The following is an 18,114-nucleotide window of genomic DNA, read 5'->3' on the forward strand; positions in this document are numbered from 1 at the left end:
CTATAAGGTTGGGCTGTGTTGGCTAGTCCTGTGATCCTGTCTAACCTCATCCTGCATACCGCATTAAAGAAGTATGATATCATGGGGAGCAGACCTGAAGATTACAGATTGCATCTTTTATATGAGAAGAGCTTTACCCATGTGGATAGAGAAAAGAGTGATGTAGTTGGATTAATTTCAAACTCCTGATTTCTGGGCAGAAAGAGAATGATAATTACTCGATGGATCTGTCATGCTGTTAAGGGTATCCAATTGGGCCATCAAATACTTTTTTAGCCCATGGTTGAGTTGTATGGGCCTTGAGCTTGTTATTCTTGAGTTTATTGTAATGGGCCTATTTTTTAAGCCGAAAGGTTGGGGTTTAAGGGGTACATGGGGTTAAGTTTATGGATAAGATTGTGTGGGTCCCATGTGCTTAAGTAGTCAAGTTAGTAGTCTAGGAAGTGTCCTAGTCAGTTAAGTTTAGATATTTGAGTCAAGTAGGGACTCTCAAACAGCATCCTAGAGGTTCAGATAGTTTAGAATTCTGTTTTATTTCACTTTTCTATTCAATTTCATAAATAATATCTATAAGTGGCCTAGCCTCCCTACGATTATAATGGAATGAAATCATTTTTTTAGGTTTGAAGATTTGGGTTGACTCTCTCTCTCTCTTTGTGATCCATTTTCCTCTCTTTTTTTTCTCCCTGCGGCATCTTCTTAACAGTTTTCTTCTGTCCTCTCTCTTCTAACCTCCCTTCAATCTGCCTTGCTTCCTTTACATTCTTTCTTCAGCCTCTGTTTCTGCTGGGAGTTAAAACTGTCCAGATCAGAATTGGTGCAAGCATTAAGAAGTTCTCCTACAGCTGATTATGATAAACAGGTCAGTTCGTTAAACCTATTTTCTATTAGCAGAACTTGTGGATACAAATCTGATACCCTGCCTTATTCAGAGATCTGTTTTCTGCAGTAACCTTAGTTCCCACATTGCATTCTCTATTTCTATTGCTGTTGGGTTTACTCCTAATCTGAAACCTATCTAGACAACTCTAATTCTTCGATTACACACCTTAAAACTTGGGCCTGTCAGCAGCTTAATTAGCCTTAAATTCTGAATTGGAATTTAAGATATAGGGACTGCATTAAGCTGTTTCGAATCCCGAGTGATCTATTTCCTTTTATAAGTGTTGTTGGCCTCTGCACTCTATCCATGGTCATCTATGGTGGTTTTAGACAGTTGATTTGACGCTATAGTTTCTTTCCTACTGTAGTTCTATTTTTTCGACTCAGTGGTCCAATGAGATCTCTTCCCGTATTTAACGGTGTGTTACATGGCCTATTGAATTTGGTTGGACCGTTGAATACTACTGAGCTTGTTGATGGTTGCCAGTGCTAATTTGTTCCCATGTTACCTAGTCTCAGCTTTGTCATAGGCTCCAATATCATTGAATAATCTGTGCTGTACGTTGATCAATGCCCTCATTAATTTCCCTTGTATTGTATAATTGAAGCTAGTGTTTCTATACTATTTAACCTTCTACATTCTTTTTTCGTATTGGACAATCGAACTTTTCTGCGTTTATATTACCTCTGGAAGTACCATTAATCAATATCCATGCCTTCATGCTTTAGTGCATCCAAGTTTGTGGTATCATCATTCTGTCCACTTGAATATAATATGATTCATGTATGCCACGTTAAATGTTATGTTTTAAGATGTGAACTTCGATTATCTTTCATTTATATGTTCTGAGACAGTTTGAATCACAAGAGTCAGCGTAGGCTTATTGTTGCATGCCTGTAGCCATAAATCTTCTAATTCATTGGTGTTGATTGCTGTGGTTTTATAGAAATGTATGCTGTATGTTAAATGTGAAAGAACATATTAACTCCTTCTGTCTGTTCACAATGTGGTATACTTCAATGGCAGAAAGTAGCAGTCAGTATAGGAAATCCTCATGCTTCGTGATTCTCTTGCCAAGCACACTCTTTCACCCTGTTATCTGCCTTTTAATTCTAGAATTAACTATATTTCGTTCTTGCATTCAATGTGATTGATATATTCCTCCAAAATTCAAAAAAGAATTTTTAGGACAATTACATGATTAAGAATGATGTATGAAAATGAATGTTGGTCAATGAAGAAACCATATAAAAAAACTTAGTGGTAGCTGAAATGAGGATATTGAGGTGGATGTGTGGTAATACTAAAAAAGATAAAATAATGCTAATTTAGGAGTAGATCCGACATGTTCCAATAAGGAGCAGTGATATGATTCAGCTTAGAGGAGCTAAAGAGCAAGGGGTAGGAGAAGTGTCGAGGAAAGATTTGCATAGCGTAGGCTTAGTAAGGGGAATGCTTTTTGAATAGAGCTGATTGGAGAAAGTTCTATGTAGCTAACCACCATTTAGCTGGGATAAGAATCAATTGAGTTGATCTCGAATAGAGCTGATTGGAGGGGCAAGGATCCATGTTGCTGACCCCATGTTGTTGGGATAAGGCTGAGTAGTAGTTGTTGTAAGACTGAGTTGAGTTGAGCATTCTTTAGGAATTAGTTGAAACATGGGTTTAAAACAAAGTGGAATGGTGAAACAAAATCTGTGTAGCCGATCCCATATGGTTGGGAAAGACTTTTTTGAGTTGAAGAGTTAAATTCTGTAGGAATTTTGAGCAAATATATTCCCGAAGATTAAGGGGTTTATTCCTTATCACTGGGCAAATGCACACAAAGGAACATTGCAAGTCTGATATATTATATTGATAGAAAGGTTGCAGGGTTTCTGCTTGGCTGGATGGCATGGTTGTGACATTTTTGCTTTGTTGCATGTGGTCCCTTTTCTCATACAAAATGAAAGATAATTACGGTGAACAAGATAAAGCTGTGGATAAACATGACCAGTTAGTTATCTAAGTTGTTTTCAAAGGGCTGCCTAAATTGGCTGGTGATTTGTTCCTATTTTTGCGAGGCATGTACTATGGATATGAGCATTTAATGACTTCGTTAGGTCTTTTTTTTTTTAAATGTTAAAATTCATGATTAACTGGAAGTTTCCCTCTGTAACAGTGTATTCTGGCCGTTACAAGTACCTGTATTCAATTTCGAGAAACAAAGTATGTCCCACATCCGTGTATCCTGGCAACTAATAGGTTGGTTTGGTTCATCGTTTAAAAAACCAGAATTGAATTGGGGTTGATTCGAATTGGAATCGATGAAGCTGGATTCCAATTCCTGCTGACTTCAATTGGCCGATCCAGTAAGGTCTTCAATTGTTCAGGTTGATTATTGCTGATTTCTGAGTGATTCTGACTGATTGGAAGGCTGAATCAGTTGCCGATACAGCTGATTCACAGCTTATTTGAATCTTGGTTTGGTTTGGTTAGATTTTGGCAGCTCTGGAGCTGAGGATTCCAATCTAGAGTTTTATTTTGGATGGCCCTTTCCGGTTTGATTTTATGCTTATTCTTAATGAATATATATAACAAACTAAACTTAAGTAACTCGGGAAACTACGAAGTATTTCAACATCCTCATGTAGCCCATACATCCACACTCAACCTTTGCTCCTATATATATACATTTTGGTGAAGCACCCTCCCTCGTTGAGATATGGAACGAGTGAACCCCAGAACAGAATTGTCACTTCTTAATAGCGAAGTTTTTAAACCTAATACAACAATAGTGAATAACAAATAGAGTTTTAAAACAATTCCAATGCTTGGCTGACTGATAATGAACTTTCTCGTTGGCTGTGGGAATTTTTTTCTCTTTTGTTTGATATCTCTCAATCCCTATCTTCCCTCCGGTCTGTAAGTATTCTAAAACAACCCAGACATCTGTTACAACCACTGGACAACATAGCTAGACATGCTAGGATAACCCAAACTTCAACTGAGTGCATGGATACTCTTGTTCCTATCTTGTTTAATTAATTTCTGGTTTTTTCACCCCAAAAAAAAAATAAAAATAAAATAAAATAAAATTCCAAAGCCAAACAACATCCTTAGCCTTGGGTAGAGCTGGTTATCCTATTTGAATCTGTCCTCAAATCTACCCAATGGTTTTCAGTCTGCAAACTTGCTTTTACCCCGTGAAGACCTCTGACTTTTGCTTCGATCTCAGCTCCTCTCATTCCTTAATAAAATCTTACAAAGATAAACTTATCTTGATACAGAATTATATGTCAGTGTTGTCGAAGGAAGCAACCTGCCATTTAGAAGAACTATTATTAGTAGACTCATCCTCCAAAGAAATCAAATAGAAGAGAGATAACTACAATCAGTGATCCATCGAGAAACTTTCTGCAAGACTATTGGGATTAGGCATGACACCTTGAAACACAACTTGATTTCGATGAATCCAAATAAATATGGGGTAATTGCCAAAATACTTTTGATCTAATTTTCAGAGAGCATTGTTGTTGGGCAATGAAATACATAAATTTAGCATTGAGTCACTCGTCAATAATTTAATCCTTAAACCAAGAACCCCCTTAGCCCAAAGTCTTTTGGGAAAATCACCAGTATCATTCACAGTACAAAGTACACCAACTAGTCAACTTAGACTTACGAGGCAATTCTTCATGTACAATTCTTTACATTAAAAATTTAAACTTAGGATGGATTTTCAATTTCCGGATATGCGTTTGCTATTATATATGCATACCTATTTTTTTTTAACTAATAATTAATAATTAATAATAAACATAACAATCAATTTAGTAGATAACTATCCCGACTTAGATGTCAAACAAAACCATTCATCAGAGCAAGACCTTTTAGGCAATTGACTCTTATTTTTTAATCCAACACCCCCCCACCCCTTGGAAAAACACGAGAGATTGCGTATGCATCAAAATGTAGGAATACAAGTTAACCTTTTGAGATTGACGTATGATTTGTGATTTGTGTGATTACCAAATAAATAAATATATAGGTAAACAGGTTCCTATATGCCCATGGTAGGAATAATTTTACATGCCCACTTATAATTGGCAACAACTGTCACATGACAAATCAGATGAGGTCTAAATTTGTTGGATGATCAGATGGTAAATTATTTGGAATAGTTGCATCAGTTGTCTATGGGGGCAAATGAATGGATGGAGAGTGACCAGTATGGATTTGTAAGGACAATTTAAAACCGCTGTTTTAACATGGATCTCCAATTCAGAGTGGAAAATCAGTTGATTTACTCGACGGATTGACCGATGAAATTCGGTTTCAGATTTTTCAATTTCATAAGCCTAATTTATTATATAGACCCAATATGGCGCGGAAGGTGGTCAGAAGGCTGCAGTCTGTAGGGGTGAGATTTATCATTGTTATTTGTCCATCTATATTTTTTGGACTCTCTGATTTTCTGTATTTATATATATATATATATTCCATTACAAAATTTACATATGGACACACTGGTTAATTAGGTTGAATCGCCAAGTTACTCGGATCACCTGGCTGCCAAATTAGTCTCAATTTCCTGGGTTTGAAAGCACTGGGTCCTACAGCGTACAAGTTTAAGCTAAGTAATGTTGCTTGAATCTAATTTTTGGTAGGTTTGATCGTTTGTGATAAGAAAGGCATAATGTGGCATTACCGTTTCAATTGGTCACTGGTTTTGAGATGCTTTGTAAAACCAAGTTTCGACTCAGGCGTGTCATTTGAGTTTCAGTTTGAATTAACGTAGGTTAGCTATCTAGTGCTCCATTAGTAGTATGAGTAGGTTAAGGTTTTTTTTTATTTTTTAAACAAATTGAAAATGTTGTAATATAATTCAGATTTAAGTAGCGATCAATCGTCATTGGAGGCAACGGCAGTGGTCAATACCGTGTACAATGAGTTTGAAATATGAAATGCTACTAATTAGCTAATTTCTTCGATTTAGTTCTTAATATTGATCTTAATAATGGAGGAGGAGGAGGAGGCTTCAACAACAATGGTCTGTCTCGTGGATGCCACTCTTCTACATGTCTGCATGACTTAGAACTAAACAGACCGGTGCCAGTGTTAGCTTTAGAAACTACAAAACCCCACCTAACACGTTTCGATCAGATTTCGGTATCTTGGATCTTGTTTTAAAACTAAACTAGCCTGCGTGATCAATTAGGTATTAAACAAATAATTTACTCAAACCCGCTAGGTTTGTTTCTCCCTTAAGGTCTTTTTTTGGGGGGTTTGTTTAGGGTTCTCCCTCATTCATCTTAATTATTAAAATAAATAAATAATTAATTCCATTCTTAACATGCCTAGGGAAAATCACACTTACTATTTCTAGACATTGACCCCAAATATATTGTCTGAAGAAAAATCAGAAGTAAGGACCAGTCTTATTTCTAGTGACATAGGATGTATATTAAATTCTTTTTTAATTTTTCATATTTTTTGGAATGGACATTTCTTAAGTATTGGTTAAAATTCAAATTATATAATCATTTGAATGCTTTCATATTTGATTATTTGCTAAAGTTCTTTTTTCAATTCCACTATTCATATTCTAGGAATAGAGTATGGTATGTTTAGGATCTTATTGGGTCACAAGAATGTTTACTAAACATGTTAATCAATATGATACAAGATCTAACAACACAAGATTCATCTTAATTTTGTTATAATGGACAGTTCCCTAGCTAGTTAAGACTTTATTAAAATTCAAAGTTAATAAAGACTCATCAATGTTGAATCATTTGAATGCTTTCTTTCTCATTCATTATTTGCAAGAGTTCTTTTTCCATTATTCTTAATCTAAAATTAAATTATGGCCGGTATCTTTAGGATCTTATAAATTAGGGTAATAAGAATGTTTAATAAAAACACAATCAAATCATTCTTTTTTAATTTTTGAAGAAAAATATGCAATCAATCCTTGATAATGCCAAATATTTGTGTTCTACTTTTGCGACGAAATTTCGTCGGTGGAACCCTTTGCTCAGAGCCTTTGTTTTCTTAGAGGAAATCATTATGGAATAGTCGCAATCAATCATTATTGATATAAACATGTTGTCTTAATATTTGATTTGTTGGCTGGTTGTGCAACCATAGTCTTGTTATCCCTTTACATCAGTTTTATTTGACTGATCCGACCGGTTCAACACATTTGTCTGATTAGGACTGTAATTTATACACTCAACATAGCTTAGTATAGCTAAGATCACCATGACAAATACTTTGGACTAGTCATTATTATTAGTGAAACAAGTTAAGTATTACTCATTCTCCATTCATACCTTTTCACCCCCCGGCCGCCTTCATATTAATTTGAGTCAACTCGAACCGGTCTAACCCAACCCATTTGGTCTGATCCATGTTTATCATCTCTTGGAGGTTGATGAAATAGAATTGAGGCATTACACCTTGATTGGCAATGAAATGCAGTGAAGGTTAAGGATTCACATTGGCAATCTATTGTGAGCATGATTCTGAATCTCGGATCGGATTGACCGATTCCACTGAATTTTTTATTATTTTTTTTTAAAAAAAAGTTTAGGTTTTTTATTTTTTATTTTTTATATTATCTTTATTGATATTGATCGATCCGATCCAGATAATATCGGCCAATCCGATCTCGAGATCAAAACATCCACCAACTTTGACAGATACATGACTCGATTCATAAAAAAATGATTTTGGGAGTGTTTTGATCGATCCTGACCGATTTGTACCGATCCAATCCCGATCTGGAAAAGTTTTGGCAATGAGCGATACCAAGTCCGATACCTGGATTTTGAACCTTGATTGTGAGCCAAGGGTGTCATGCTGGTTCTATTCTATTGTGAGCCAAAGTTTTTGAAAAAAATGGACGGTGGGATAGAATGAATAAAGCCAAAGAGCGTGAACCATCAATCATGGCCTTCGATCAGTTATTTAGAGAGAGCATAGATAATAGCTATCCACAAAGAACCATAATAAGATAAAGAACCTGTCTTCTTGTCGTTGGAAGCTCTTCTTTACCACAAATTACGATCTCTTAAATATGATTTCATGGCTTTTTAATCCCACACATCACGTAAGAAAACGATATTGAACCAATGAGGAGTGGCCACAATTTAGGCTCATTGACACACGTTCCATTCCTCACAAACTACCTTTATAAAATAATCCCTAATTGTTTTAAGAAAAAAAACTGTGAACACAAAGTGAAGGTCAGATTACCAACTGCTTAGTAATGAAGTTAAACACGAAATCAATTATTTTAAGCCCAAAAGAAGGGAAAACCTATTCTTCTCTTTCATCTATAATCTCTCTCTCTCTCTAACCCTTAAAAAATTAAAATTTTTTTTGTAAAGACCCAGAGCCTCATTTTTCAGTTTTACTTGCCTGTCGTACACGTGGCATTGATCCCAGTGATCGAAGCCCTAAAATTTGATGACCTCACTTGGGTTATTATCATGGAATTGTGGGTCCCAAACAGCAAAATTATATTTGGGCAAGACAAGTGGTGTTAGCACTGTTGATTTAAAGCATAGATGAAGAATACAAGGAGAGGTGTTGTATTTGGACCCTATTATGATGGAAGATTTACTTGCTTAAGATCTGGAATGCTTCAAGACTTCTATTTTACGTTTAATCAGCAAAACCAAAAAACAGAGGGTTTCTGGAATGAAGTCTTCTCTAAGCTTGAATTTTGATTACAGCTCCAAAGACCAGATACCGTGCACTGTCACCAACACTTTAGACCAACTTGCTGGTTGAACCGACACCGAGAGCTGACGGCATACAACTAGTTTTGGCTCAAATGATCACAGTGGTTGGACCAGACTTATTTCATAAGTTCTGGTTACAAATATGGGTGTCAATTTAGAATAAAAAACTAAAACCAAAATCGATCGTTTAAAATTGAATCGATCCGAAGTAAAACAGTTCGGTTTTGGTTTCTATATTTTGTATCTTGAACATAAATCAATCCGAACCAATTGACACCCTTACAAATAGTTACATATTGAAGACTAAGGTAGAGTGACCCGGTCCAATCATAAAACTAAATTGGGAACTCAAACCAAATGAATCATAAAATCAAGGTAACCATGGTCTGGATCATTTTAATTATCATATAGTCAAGAGCAAATCAGGGGAGCTATTGGAATAGTGGGACCTAACCCCCTCACATTTGGGACACATGTCTTTAATACCTCTGAGATTAAATGGTTTGTGTAATTATAGAAGTACCCTAGCCTAGATCATCCTCAATAAGACCAACAATCCAAAATATCCCTTCTAAAGGTGTGGGCATGCCACCTTCTAATTGGTCAAACAGATCCAAGAGAGGACTCTTCTAGTAATTTTAGAATAACTAATGGGTGATTCCTTACCAACCCGTTCAATTATTTCGCCGACCTGTCCCTTTCTGTTAAACTCACTATAAAACCCCCACTCTCTTTTTCGAACCCCTCACAGACACTCACCAACTTCCATTTCCATCCCAAAAGCTCTCAAAGGCTCTCACACCACCACCACCACCATTCTCACTCAATCTTCTCCAATTTCTCAGCTAAAAATGGAGAATCCTCTGCTAAATCAAGAAAACCCAGCCACCAAAGCCAACCCTATAGAGAAACCTCTCAACTCAAATAAAGTCTCTATTTCAGCCTTTCTCTTCTTCATCTTCATCTGTTTTTCTGTGATCCATTTTGATCTCTCTCCTTCTGAACTCTTCCACAATACCAAATTCTGGTTCTTCCTTTCCAACGCTCTCATCCTTATCATCGCCGCCGATTCCGGTGCCTTCTCTTCTTCCAAACAAAAATATGATATCTATGAGGACTATTTGAGGAACAGCGGAGCAAGAAATGCTTCATCATTCGTCCCTGCTAAGACCCGACCCTTCAATTCCATTGAAACAAAGAATGTCATTTATGAGGAACCCATCAAAAATAGAAAGCCAGAAGATGTCCTCAAAGGCGATCTTGAGAAGCCGTCTGTAATTCTCCCGGAGACTGAACCACCACCACCACCTGAAAGGATTCCATTAGAAAGTTTGGAAGAAAACAGAACAGTAGAAAACAGAGAAGAGGAAACCCATGTTGAAGATTTTATTGAAACAAAGGAAATTCGGCGAAGCAAGTCGGAGGAAGCAATTTCCGTTGCCGGTAATAAGAAGAAGAGGAGTCTAAACAGGTCAATAACAGAAGGGCATGAGCCGAGGTCTGAAGAGAACGAATTCTCGGCCATGACTGATGAAGAGCTCAACAGAAGAGTTGAGGAGTTCATCAGGAAGTTTAATAGACAGATGAGGCTTCAAGAAACCAGGAGCTTGGGCTGGTTGGAGAATTAGTCTCTCAAATGAAGAAGCTCTCAGTGGAAAATAAGGGGAACCGATTTGCTATGTTTCCTCTGTAATATTCCTGTTTCTCTTTCTGTCTCCCCTTCGTGTAATTGTCTGTAAACCTACATTTGGCTGAAGAGTGTAAATAGTTTTGGCCTTTAAAATAATCGATCTATAGTTTCCTTTCTCTATATTCTCCTTGGCTTTTTTTTTTTTTTTTTTTAATCTTCTTTGATGGGCTTTATTCAGTTTTTACAAGATAATTTCATGAATTCAGTGTAAATCTAAGGAGAAATCCAATCTAATCCTGATTATTTATTTTCAAATAATATTAAACTCTATTTATAAGATCTTTTTCTCGTGCATAATTTCTTTATGGGAAGAGCGTTCTCTATGGGGGAGCGCAAGAACCACGCACACACTGGCATCTTAGGAGACAGAATTTCCGCCTTTCATGGGGGCAAGATGGTCAACATTTTTCCTTTCTTTACATATAGTCATATACCAATACTTGAATCATTCAATTATACCTTGAACTTTTAAACCTTTGATAGCAATTTTCAATTAATTTCTCTTCTCTTTTCCTTCTCCAAGAAGTAAATTATCTTGGGCTACTTTTAAACCCTTTCAATAAGAGATAAAAAAACCTATACAGTATCGCCGGGTGTGCGTTACACATCCTGCGGTACAGCAGAGGCCATGTGTGTCATGTGGCCTCTACTGTGCCGCAGGATGCACACATGGCCTCTGCTGTGCCACAGGATGTGTAACGCACACCCGGCGGCACTGCAGAGGATCCTAGTCCTTTCAATAGATGATTCCTTCATTATTAATGTTGTTTCGACCTTGCTGTTAGAGTGAAATTGAATTTTGTAAACAATGTACAATGGACAAGTGTAGCATCAAACGAAATAAAGCTCATGGTAGAAATAGCTGATGGCCTAGGAATGCCCTCTTTTATGTTATCGATCTAGATTCCTTGTCCCTTGCATGGTGTGGAGGTAGGTCACCAACTTTGTTTGAGCATCCCTAGAGACTCTCCATCTTCAATGACACATGGAATGCATACCATCACATGGCTAAATAGAGTGATTAAGAAAATTAAGAATGATTAAGGAAATAACATGAATGTCATGGCACACGAAAATACAAGTATGTTCATGAGTCATCTATTTAAATAATGTATTTCAAATTTCAATTGTTACTTTCATTCTTTTATGTGATATATTATTTTTTGGGTTTTCTTCTTCGTCACTATCCTTAGTGAAGTATAATAGTTCACTATTTGCCAGATAGATTAGTTCATGTGATAAAAGACCAGTCAAACATCTCATCGGTGCAATTTCAACTTAAAATAAGTAGAAGTGGCTAAAATTATCAAAGATGCCATTTAAATGATCAACGCTTTTCTGTTAGATGCCTTGATAAAGAGATTGTGTATTCCCAAAATTAATCTCATTTTACATCCAAAAACATCTAAAGTTTATAGCCCAAGGTAAACTGAGGTTTTTTTTTTTTTTTTTTTTCCATTTTATATTAGCAATTGTCAAATTCATAAGAAAATACATTTTTCAACTAATCCTGGAACCCCTAGTGCACTATAATTTGATTCAAGCTCTAGTAATTGATGTAAACAACATATACACCAAGTTTTAAGCACCAATGGGACTATCACATATTATTGGTAGAGTAACTGACTTCTTCATCAAGAAGATAGCAAAATCTTATTTTCCTTATTATTTATTAATGGAGTTTTCTCTTAATGGGTCCTCTTAATATATATATTTTTTGGTAATAATGGGTCCCCTAAATATAAAAACCACATATTATTGGGTTTGGTGTGAAATGTCTCCTCGACCCTTTGTTGTTGCACAAGTGAAGGGATGCCCCATCAAGTCAAGTGGTCATTTCACCTCGACAATAAGTGAACAAGGGGTCAACCAAAGCTAGTAAGGCTCTCATATTTCCTCTATAAACTTGGTTTGGTAAGCAAAATGATCTAAAAATATGGTACAGTCGTGCAGGTACGACATTTAGATTAGGAAGATCATGTATTTGTTTGACAATAAGAACTAAATGATTGATTTGAGTCTCATCAGTTTTATTAGTAATCTATTGGGAGATTTGACTTATGGTGTTTTAAATGATTGTTTCATTCTCATACATTCCTTAACAATTATACTGGTCTTCATCTTACAGAGAAAAAACCCTTTCTTTATTTTCCGTCCAAATTAAAATAAAGAGCAAATCCAGAAGACAATATAGAGAGGTAGGTAGATCTATAGGAATGAATATATGTTAAAGACGTTTAGCAATTCTTCCCCCACATAACTAGTGTGCAACCAAGGAATTCTACCAAAAAGAAGGGGAGGGAAGGGGAGAGGGAGGGAAGGATTGTTCAAACAAATTATCTAAATGAATTAATCTGGCCTGATCTAAAACCCACAAACATAGAAGTTGGAGTGGACTATTGAATTGGATTAGTTACACCGTTCATGAGGTATGGGTCTCACACCTTTGGATGATGTAACATAAGGTGAGATGGTTATCTGCAAAGGAGAGGAACGTGATACACTAGAATAGACTCCTGAATCAAATGCTTTGACTTATGATTCAGTTTTAATCATTGGTTTTACCGTCATAAGCATAGCATGCATGTTAGGATACAAATTTCCACAGTTTGTCCGAGTAATAGATTAGAAATCACTTCTTTGCCAATATCTTTATTGACAAGATTTCCTACCACTGATATGTAATGGAATTTCCCACGTCCAATCATTAAGAATGCGGGAGATGGTGGAAGTACGATTCATATATAGGGACTGCAGAGTATCAAAGAGAAGAGAGAATATGAAAAAACACGTACTACACATCAATGTAATGTAGATTATTTTCCTATCTTTACATTGCTCTTGCCTCGTTAATCTTTAGTCTTCCTTTATAAAAGTTGTAATTCATTGATACATATTGCGGAGGGATGTGCCAGCGAGTAGATTTGAAACATTTGTATCATACAAAAAGATCCCACTCTCCCAAGAGATCTCCCTTATTATCTTAGTGGACCACCTCTCTTTAGATTCCATATTGTCAACTTAGAAAGTAAGGAATTTAAAGTAGTGTACCTCATTTGTGTGAGATTGAAAGGTAAAGTTAGCAAATTGAATTTATAAAGCATGGTAAAGGTTGCGCGCCAACGCTATTCCCAGTCTGAGTTTGTCTCTCTCCCACCTCCTATGAAAATGATTCCCCTACCCTCCTCATCCCATCCTCTCCATTGGACACAACCACTAGCTCCAGGAAAACTAGCGACGTACCCAACCCTCTCCTTATAAAGAAATTGTAGTTTTTGTAGGCTCTTGGAGTCTCTCTCTCTCTTTTAATGGAAAACCTCTTGTAATCTTTGGTTGCCTAGAAAGTTAGAAAAAAAATTATAAAAAATCAACGGTGAAAGAGAATCCTTTCATTGTGAGTCATTACAGTAATGGAATATGCATCATTATGGGGGAGGGGGAGGGGGGCGGTTAGTTTTGATCTTCCTCTAGTGGGGGGAGGGTAATGATAATGGTAAGATCGATTGTGGGTGAACCCTTTTCCACTGGAGAGGTAAAACTTTCCTTTAAATTTTATAGTTAGGTTGTTGGGTGGAAAGCTATTGAGATTCTTTAAATAGTGCCTTTAGTTAAAGGGAAAAAAGATCTCCATACTCTGCCGTTATGTATGGTCTCTTTCAAAGATTTTTTTTTCTCTTCTTCCTATCATTGTAGGCCTTTATTGACAAAATCGTTCAATATGCCGCCATTGGTGTGACATTGGTGGAATCTCACACCGGTAGCGTGGGGAACCCTTGTTCTTATTTAAAATTAAATACGATGTCAATCCAAAAAAACGAAAAAAAAAAATACCACGTCGATCTCATCTTTGATTGATTTTATAGTCTCATTGAGAGCTGGTGCTTGCTATCTAAGAATTGATCCGTGGATCTCATCAGAAATGTTTGATGTTTCTTGAGGTTTCTTTGACGACTGTGAAATCACCGGATGAAATGCCAATGGCCAAAGAAATATTATTAAGATAAGAAATGTTGTCTATTATAACAAACTAAGCAAATAGAAAGCAGAAAACAGTGGTAGACAAGATATTTTGTACATAATTTTGCAACATCCTAACACTAGAAAGATCTCTAGCTAGTAATCTAAATGTGGATTCTCCTACTCAGATCTTCCTGAAGGATTCTTAATAAAGCATCATGAATTTATTCTTTTTTATTTTAATATATTGGATAACGTATAGTTCAAAATAGACGCTTAGAACCCAAAACCAAAAATAAATCTAGAAAGATTTATAATGTTTCATATGTGTATTCTTTAGCTTAATATAGTGCAAAAAGTATTACAAGGTTATAGTGAAAAGTAGATCTTTTATTTTTTTTGGGGGGGGGGCGCCCCTAGCATTTGCCCTTTCTTGCTATATCAGTTTTGGTCTTAATTTTCTTTTTAGAGATCAAGCTTTCTTTAGACTGTCATTTCATAAGAATTATATTAGAAAAACCAAAAGTGAGATTAGATGATTCTTTAAATATTTTAGGGAAAAGAGATTGTTGTTTGGGCTTCTAAAGCCTGTACGTGTGCGTTGGTCAATGGGAGTGCACGTGCAAGCATCGTCTTAGACGGAATTTTTGCCTTTCTATGGGGGTAGTGCGATACTTTTATGTTTTTTGTATTTAGGCACAAGAACCACGTGACCCATACGTGCAGATAGCATTCTTTTCTTCAAACTTTATACTCAACTTTGAGTGAGAATATATCCTTTATTTTAAAATAAACAGCAATTTTATGATGGGATTTTTCTCAAGAGAACAAGGAATTTAAATCAACATCTTATATACCATTTTATTTTGTTAGGCATGCATGGCTAGGGTTTAATTTAATCAATAGAATTGCAATTGTATTTTCCTTTGGATTTTCAACTCTGAAGATGCCAAGGTCAGCTATATAATAATATTCCATGAAGTTAATTAAGTTGTACCAAAGCCTTGATTTTGCAAATACCAATTCTAGGATGAAATTTTTGGAATATTCCTACTACAAGGCTGGCAGCCAAGGAAATGGGATCTTAAAGGGTAACTTAGAAAATACTAAAACCTAAGAAGGTAATTATGAACCTAAAGGGAAAGTGATTTATTTCATTTCCTTGACTGCTCATAGCAGCAATTTTTTTCCCCACTTCTAATGGTAGAATGGTCGAATTGGTTTGTTCCAATAAATTAACTAAAAAAAAATTGTTTGATTTGACATGAAGTGAAAAGATGTAAAAATATTAGATCAGAAACAAAATAGGGGGGACAAAAATAATTATGTAACAAACTCAATAATTTGTTAAGAGAAGTAGTTTTTGTTTGGGAGAGTGGCCTACGCCAATACTCCCATGAGTCTATCTCTCTCCTCCTCGAAACAAGGGGGCAGAGCTGTCCCCGGTTAGAGTTATCTTTTCCATATGTTAAATTTGATAATTAAAATTTGGGTACAAATCGGGCATGGTGTCTGCCCCAAGACTCATGGGGTGAAATGATAGTCACACCCTTGTGAAATACCAAAAATCCATCACCATTGATGCCCTTGCACGCCCCTTCACTGGCCCCTGCCCTTGTCTCCTTGAAATGAAAAATCATACCCCTACTAGATGCTCTGCGCACACTCTCATTGGCATTGGCCTTGGTGTTGGTGTAGGGACTACCCAATTTAGCAGTGATCCCCTCCCTAAATTGTAAACTAACTTCTTTCCCTCCTTAGTGATCAAATCAACAATCAGATTATGCATCACAAAACTGAAACATTAGATGGACATGAAAATGATTCCTTATTAGAACTATATCCTTTGAAAGTTCATTTATTTATTTATTTTTTTTTTTGGTAAAAAAAAGTTCATTTATTTATGATAACATACTTCAACCAATGAGGGAACTATTTAAAATTTTTTTTCTCAAAATTAGTAAATAAAGACAAAGACAAAGGTGTTGAAGGTTCCATCTCGCTACAATCAATTCAAATCATCAACTTTGCAAGCCAACCCTCCCCCTCTCAACCTTTAATCATGTTGCCCTGTGATACTAACACGTGTCCCCCCTACAGTCCCTTTCTCTCTCTAAAACATTTTTCATGGCTAAGAATCATCAGGAAATGGGTATCTGTCACGTAACTCAACTGCTCCTTTTGAATTTAGGGTTTTAACTATATAGATTTTTAGATTTCTCCACCACAAATCGAGTAGCTTTAGATTGTCTTTCACATACTTGTCACGTTATTCTATTGACACGTGGACGTTTGTTTCCACCGACCATGTACCATACAACTTTGTCCTGTTAGGTGCCCTAATGGCTTTGGTCACCAGCCCACATTTTCACCCGCTTGCGTACGGAAGGCACATGCTTTTTTTTCCCACATAAAAATCAAACCCCAATTGTCCCGTGAACTCTTCCCAACCCTTCAAAATTGCCCATAAAATATAGATAAATAAAAATTACCCAGAGGGTATCCAAACTATTGAGTTTTTTTTTTGGGGGGTAAAAAAAGGTCTATATAATTATAAAGTTTCATGGTACTTATTTTTTACTTTTTTAAGTATCACACATTTGTTTTTTAACTAGGTTAAATCTAACCATTATTTTTTTGAGGTAAATTTTTTTGTCATTTCACATATGTATGTATATTTAGAAAATGTGTAAGACAACGATATAATAATAAATTATTTTTAAAATCTTTTTTTTCTATTTTAATTTAAAAACCTTTAAAAAAAAAAAAAAAAAAAACAATCAAATGAAGGTGTCAAATTCTAAGTGAGGTGTCATTTAGAGGGTCACTTATATGAAATATTATATTTGGGATAACTCCTCTTTCGGAAATATTATGATTATGATTGGAGTACTCATGCAAGTGTGGAAGACTTGTATTTAAACATTAGGTGGCACGTGGAATGTATACATCTCCTTGGTATGGAGTATGGACCGTATGATTGTTTAAGAAATGGACTAAGAAAGAAAGAGAAGGTTTTACGGACATTCTGATGTGGACCCAATTAATATGTGTGCCCCGGTGCATGAAAATATCGAAAGAGTGATGTGAGGGTACGTGGTGCTATTGAGTTGATATAGTTGATGTGGACTCGTTCGAGATGCTTGTGGGCGGTGGACATCTCTTAATTGTTATGAGGAGGACCACGTACCTTTTTTAATGTCACATTTGAGACTAAGAAGTTGTTGGCTTTTCCTACAAATAGGGTTAAGGGGGTTACTACACGGAATAAACTGAAATTGCCACCACTTTGTCCTTTTTCTCAATTTTCTGTCCCTCTTCTTTAGTTTACTCTTTTTCTGTTTTTTTGATGAGAAAATGTTTCTCAGGATGAGCCCACAAACATGGGTGGGTGAAATGATCGGCCCACGTACCTCCTGAACGATCAAAATGATGCACCAGTCCCATCTCATGTGTCTGGGCGCAACTTGCTGCCCATGCGTTCCAAGACAGAGAACATTGCCCCATTTTGTATATATCTTCTTGGATTGAGTTTTCATCTATTTATCGTGGGATGGGAGAGAATGGGAGAGTAATATGGGATTATACTAAAATCTTATAGAGTTTGTGAACCCTATAAAAGTGGGTGAACCGTCCTCTATGGATGAAAGAAAACTTTCTCCTATCTTTTTTCTTTCTCAATTTCTTGTTAATTATTGCCAACTAAAGAGGTATAGAAGACATCAAAGACAACTCCTTACTCAGTTGGTCGGTAATTCTTTGCTCGGTTTGTGTGAGAGAGAGAGAGAGAGAGAGAGAGAGAGAGATTCGATAGTTAACTGCATTGGCCATCTAATACAAGAGACACATAG

General features: G+C 36.1%; 1 protein-coding gene across 1 annotated transcript; it reads left to right on the forward strand.

The window, feature by feature from the left end:
- The first annotated feature begins 9,467 nt into the window (after positions 1-9,467).
- On the forward strand, positions 9,468-10,244 carry LOC122651134. Its single transcript, XM_043844457.1, has one exon. The coding sequence runs from the start codon at positions 9,468-9,470 to the stop codon at positions 10,242-10,244; it is 777 nt and encodes a 258-aa protein (XP_043700392.1).
- Positions 10,245-18,114: the final 7,870 nt, after the last annotated feature.

This window comes from Telopea speciosissima, chromosome 2 (genome assembly GCF_018873765.1).
Source record: "Telopea speciosissima isolate NSW1024214 ecotype Mountain lineage chromosome 2, Tspe_v1, whole genome shotgun sequence".
Lineage (NCBI taxonomy): Eukaryota > Viridiplantae > Streptophyta > Magnoliopsida > Proteales > Proteaceae > Telopea > Telopea speciosissima.

Excerpts from the sequence above, each read along its gene's own strand:
- LOC122651134 (XM_043844457.1), top strand. The coding sequence starts at position 9,468 with ATGGAGAATCCTCTGCTAAATCAAGAAAACCCAGCCACCAAAGCCAAC.